The sequence below is a fragment of the Cebus imitator genome, unplaced genomic scaffold, assembly GCF_001604975.1.
Source record: "Cebus imitator isolate Cc_AM_T3 unplaced genomic scaffold, Cebus_imitator-1.0 Scaffold496, whole genome shotgun sequence".
In the NCBI taxonomy this organism is placed as follows: Eukaryota; Metazoa; Chordata; class Mammalia; order Primates; family Cebidae; genus Cebus; species Cebus imitator.
In genome coordinates, this window is record NW_016107811.1 from 994668 (window position 1) to 1000565 (window position 5898).

A 5898-nucleotide genomic window follows, 5' to 3' on the forward strand; every position below is an offset into this window, starting at 1 on the left:
CCGCAACCTCCGCCTCCTAGGTTCAGGGTAATTCTCCTGCCTCAGCCTCCTGAGTAGCTGGGATTACAGGCACGCGCCACCATGCCCAGCTAATTTTTTGTATTTTTAGTAGAGACGGGGTTTCACCGTCACCGCGTTGACCAGGATGGTCTCGATCTCTTGACCTTGTGATCCACCCGCCTCGGCCTCCCAAAGTGCTGGGATTACAGGCGTGCGCCACCGCGCCCAAAAGGGAACTTCTTTCATTCCTACTCATGTGACTTTTCTTCTTGTCCACTCATGTATATCAGCATGGTGTTCACATGTTAAGCCACAATAAAATCATCTCAAATGTTACTCCTGAAAACGTGAATAAGAACTCAAATATCAACGGCTTAATCTAGGTGGGTGGTCCCTTTCCCCTTGAGGCTCTATCATGAATCCACTTTAGTTTCCTAAGGCATTACCGAAGTTTTTAGGTAGAATACAGACTTTTCAAAACTTTTTGTAATATTTATTTTAATGTCTGTCTCTCTCACACACACACACACAGAAAACACATCAAACCCATAATTACACAGAAACTATTACACAGGATGAAGCTAAGAAGTAAAACATTCTAAAGACAAAGATAAAGCAAATAACAGAAAATTTAAAGAAAGATATTAAGTAAACAGCAGGATAGTTAGTGAACAATTTGGCCAAAAATGGTGAAGATAAGCATGTGACTGACTAAAAATTAGAAACACTAATCTACTTCAAAACACACAGAGAACCTTTTAATCCCCACCTGGCCATGGGTCTCAAGTGCCAATGGGGGCAGGGGGGCTGGATATGTATTTTTCAAAGGTCGACCCCCAAGAGTCAAGTGAGCTTTCCACTGTTAAAGTGCTCAGGCTAACATTTTCACAATGTCTGAAATAAATGCAAAGTGAAATCATCACACACTTTTTTCATTCTAAAATGCTAAAATGACTTGGCTAAACTGTAAAATAATCTCACAGAGGGTGTGAATGGGCAGAGAGGTGACTAGAAACATCAATACCTCTTTTATTAATTAATTTGTAAGCTTCTCAAAAGTAGAAACCTTAAATTTCCTGTACCTTACATTTCCTCCAGAACATGACACAGGCTAGGCCCATCATAAGCATTTAATAAAGATGAAACTATTTTTACATAGCAGCTAATAAATTCATAATTGTAATAATCCATAAGCTAAATTGATATATAGAATCAAGGAGATGAAATCATAAATGAGAGAAACATTTGAGATTGCAGTTTCACCAGTCTCACTCTCAGTACTTTATTCAGGGATCATCAAAATCCGGTCTCCAGCTCTCTCCAGTCTCCCACAATCTCTTTCTTCATTGCTCCAACTTGAATCCCTTCTTGCAACAGCACTGAAACACCAGTCACTGCAAGAGCACCATGCTGCTGCCCCTCCCCTTCACATCCTACTATTCTTTAAAACACAGCTCCAACATCACCTCCTCTGTGAAGCCTTTCCAGATTCTCGCGCCCCCCCCACCATAAAACTGAGCACTTCCTTTCCCTGTTTTCCCTCAGTAATCCAAAAGATTTCTACAACCCTAAATGGCATGGCATCTGTGAATATTCAGTTATACTCTTTCTCTCACCCACCCAGGCTGTCATCCTCCACGACAGAAAAGTGTGTTACTCATCTCTGCATATCCAATCCCTACCACAGAACCTAACACACAGTAGGTGTTCAATAAATGTTTACTTACCGAACTTACTTAATTTCTCTGGCCATACAGAACACTGGGCAAGATAAGCCACCACACAGGCTCAATGCTACATTTCTAGTCATTTCAAGTTCTTTTAATTGCCATCTCAAAACACCTCTTTGACGACTGAGAAAGATGGTAATAAGCAAACCCTTTCTAAATTCTCTAGAAAACTCTTTTCTCACCCCACTATTCTCCCTATGCACATTGCCTCAGCAGCAGTATTCCCAAGCAGCTGTTATTACAGAAATTCATCTCAACGACTGCGTGTGCCTATACAGCCGGAACGGTACTGGAGGTTCAGAGGTCATTGTGTTTCACTCCTGTAGGTATGGGAATGCAAGGAGTTACAGAGAGGACACGGAAGCCAGTAAGGAAAAACAAACATGAATCAGGTTGCCATCTTTGGTCAACATGAAAAAAAACATCTCCTTAACGTGTATAATGGTGATACCCAAGATATAAGACACTACCCAGAGACTACCATTTCATTAAGATGCAACGCTATGAATATTTTCCACTCATCTAAAATAAAAAGCTTTTATTGTTTAAACCTAAAAAAGAATCAGCCAAAACTGAACATATCCCTAGTCATCTTAAAGAAGAAATGCTTTTTCAATCGAGTTTTAGCCAAGCAGTTTTTAATCAAAAAAAAAAAAAAAAAAAAAGCTAAAATCGCTTATGTACTAGCCCAAGTCGACCAAAACAAATGTAGCAAAATCATTATGCAGTTGTAATCTGTGAAACATGTTATAATCCTCCAGCACGGAAAAGAGGATAATGTCAAACCTGACAATTCTGGTCAAACATCCAAAAATACGTACAATTAAACTCAAAGGGCAAATCTTAGGCATAACAATGTGCATTTTTAAACTTCCCACCTCGACTAACAGTAAATGATCAAGTTTCCCACAACATCACAGGGTAAGATGTAATTTAAGAATGTCATCATCTCCCACACCAGGTCCAATGCCATTTTTGTAGCCAATGTATCTACACCCAGCAATGTGGAGGAATCAGAATCATGCCTTGAGATGGCTGGCTGCGTGACAATCCCTCGTGAGGCTGGAGCTGCTGCTCGTTCTAGGTGCTTCATTTGACATTAAGGCCCCAGGAGCCCACTGCCGGTTTTATGGAACCACTCACTTGAAGGGGGTAAAAATGGATGCCCAAATAACTCTTTCGGAGTTCTTCAATGTTAACTGCTGACCTCCTTAATTTCTGATCAGTTATGACACCGATTCCATTAAAAGTAAAACCTAGAAAAGCAGCCACCTCCTTCAAATGGTTTGTTCAAAGACTAGCAGAGAAGACTAGTAGATCTCAAGGCCTAGGGTGTGGTTATCTCCCCACTGAGGAAATGAGGGGTAGGGGCTGTTGAGGACCGGCAGCAAAACGTGGGATGGAGTACTAGCCGGGGAAGATCAAGGGGGCATTAGCGGGGCAGGAGGTACAAAAAGGGGAGAAGTGAGTACCTGCAGGAAGAGAGGGTCAGAGAGGGTGAGGGAGGGGAGGGCCCGTGAATTAATGAGTCCCAGCGCGTCGGAGGGGACGCCGGCTTGGGATGTACCTACCCGTCGAAGCGGACGGTGCCAGTCTGCTGAGTCTGCACCCGGTAATGTTCTAACAGCAAGCGTACCACCTTTGCGTGTCCATTGCGGGCTGCGATGATGAGGGGCGTGGAGCGCTGCCCTCCCTGCTGGCTGACATAGCCCAGCAGATAGCGGATGTCGCTTTCAGACCGGTTGAGAAGCAAGGCGGCCAAAGTCAGCACCTTGCCCTCGCTGGCCGCTTTGTAGACATAGCCAGCCAGGCCCTCCATGGCCGCCGCCAACTCCAACACCCGTTTGGTCGCCACCGCTGCTGCTGCTGTGCGCCCCCGGAGGCCGCGTTCGCCAGCGCTTCAAACCTGGGCCCTCACAGCCCATTCAACAGGGCGCCGTCGCCGCCGCCGCGCCCAGGCAGCACTGCGGCCCGGGGAAGGCGGAGGCGCGGAGGAGGCCGAGTGCCGCGGCGGGCACGTCGGCGACCCAGCCCGGGCAGGGAGGAGAGCGGTCAGGGCCGCCCGCCAGGTCCCAGGCGCCGGCCCTGGGCCGAGGGGATCTCCATAGCGGCCGCCGCCCCGGGCCTCAGGCCGGACCCCTCCTTTCTGCGGGATGCGACAGGCGCGTGCCCGAGCCTACGGGTCGCCGGCGGGGTCCCGAGAGGGCCACGCGCACCCCGGCTGGCGAAAAGATGGGCGCGTCTCGCGCGACCCGGCCTACCCAGCCTGAGGCCTGACACGGCCTCCGCCTGCGCTTTCCGCTCTCCGCCGTCCCCCGCTGGAGGAAACCTCCAGGCTCTCGTCCCCCGCGCTCAGAAGTGCCGGACGCCGCCAGCAGCTTCGGACATCCTCGCGTGGGGGCCCCCCGGGGCGGTGCGGAACGCTCCCGCAGGAGCGGAGCCGGAACTTGGGCGGGGAGGAAAGCTTTCGCAAACAGGGCCGGGAGAAGAGGGCGGGAGCGGGCGGGACGCTGCGTGTGGTGTCTCCGCCTAAGCCGACCGGCGGGCAAACGCGGCCCCGGTGAAGAAAGGTTCTGCTGCGCGCACTTGGCCCATCCCCGGCTTCGGCCTGGATGTCCTCAATGCCCTTGACGCCTGGAACCTCCTCCTGGCCCCTGCACGGCCCCGAGGGTCTCCGGCCAGGGACGGGGGCGGAGTGAGGACGCTAAGCCGGCGGGCTAGGGGGAACCACTCTATTTCACCAAAGACGGTGCGGGACCTCTTTCTGCCCCTGAGCGGGGGTCAGGGAAGGGGCTGCGCGTACTCGGAGGGTCCATTTCAGGGAAAGGGCGGCACCTCTGGGTCCCGGAAGTGTGGGAGGCGTGAGAGCCACAGCAGCAGGCTCTGAGCAGGGACTGGAAGTCCACCCTGCCCCTCCCGGAGAAAGGGGTCACGGGTGAGAGAACGATGGGAGCGAAGGGGAGCTGCGTTAGGGGGAAGGGGCGAGCTATCCTGGGAAGGAGAGCGAGTTCAGACAGAGCAGGAATCTCATCCTGAGTCGGCAAAACCTCCGTTTTCTCACAGACCTCAAAAGAGTGTTGTTAGGATTTGAAACGATGATCTATCCCACGAATACTAGAGGTCGACTGTGTGCCAGGTTCTGCTTAGCACGAGGGAGTGAGTAATGGAACAGACGTCAACAAATGATGGACGAGATCAGTGGAACTAAGTATCACTACCGTTTGCTCTGCAGCAAATGAAATAGAGGGATGGGGCACTAATTTCATTTGGGTGATCGGACAAGACCTCTATGACAAGTGACAAGAACAGACGGTATCCTAGGCAAGGGGGACAGCTAATATAGAAGCCCTGAGGAGGGAACGGTCTGGTGAGCTCGGGAACAGAAAGATCAGTGGTGGCTGCAGCAGAGTGGGCCACGGGAAGAATGACAGGAGAGGAAGTCAGAGGATGCAACAGTCAGGGCCTAATAACCCATAGCAGAGGGTTTAATTCTACTCTGTGCTGGGGGCATTTGAAGGGTTTTAAAGAAGGAAGTGACAAGATGCTATTTGTGTTTTTTTAAAGGATCACTCTGGCTGCTGTGTAGAGAATAAACTCTGGAAGGCAAGAGAGTAGACAGGAGGAAAGGCCTTGGATTAGGATGGTAGGAGTGGATGGCAGGTGATGAACCTGCTGGGACAGTCTCAAAAAGCTCAGTATGAAAGTGACTTCCTCCCTCTTCCTCCCTTCCCCAAAGGACAAAATTTACCATAGAGAAGGAACAAATGCATTTATTTGGTTCCAAGGGACAGGGCCCAGCTCAACAAGTTCACATACATTATTTTATTTGAATCCCACCATTCCAATTCTAGGAGGTACAGGCTTCACCTCACTTGCAGCTATTGGTGGAGGTTTGGGTCACTTCTCAAATTCTCTCCTTCATTTTACAGCTCAGCTTTACCCATTTATTGCAGATCCCTACAGAAACACTGGAGTTACTTTTCTCCTTACCATAAACAAAAACAGCATTGGCAATAAGGGTTGAAGATAAGATTCTCCTGGTAGTGTCTCTGAAATAGCTAATAGAGAAGTGGGGGAAGCTGGCTGGTTTATTTGAGGGCTTCAGAGGCATAAGAAAATCCAACGTTTGGCAGGCAGACCCAGGCTTTTTGGTCTCTCAGGACTTAGC

The 5898-nt window shown here is 49.5% G+C and overlaps 1 protein-coding gene across 1 annotated transcript in view; it reads right to left on the bottom strand.

Moving 5' to 3' along the window:
• The window catches only part of FEM1B (fem-1 homolog B), an 18001-nt gene extending 13785 nt beyond the window's left edge, over window positions 1–4216 (bottom strand). The window contains exon 1 of the mRNA XM_017513588.2: window positions 3302–4216. Within this exon, the coding sequence (XP_017369077.1) occupies window positions 3302–3549 (248 nt within the window). The 5' untranslated portion in view covers window positions 3550–4216. The remainder of the gene's footprint in view (window positions 1–3301) is intronic.
• Between the last annotated feature and the right edge of the window lie 1682 nt (window positions 4217–5898).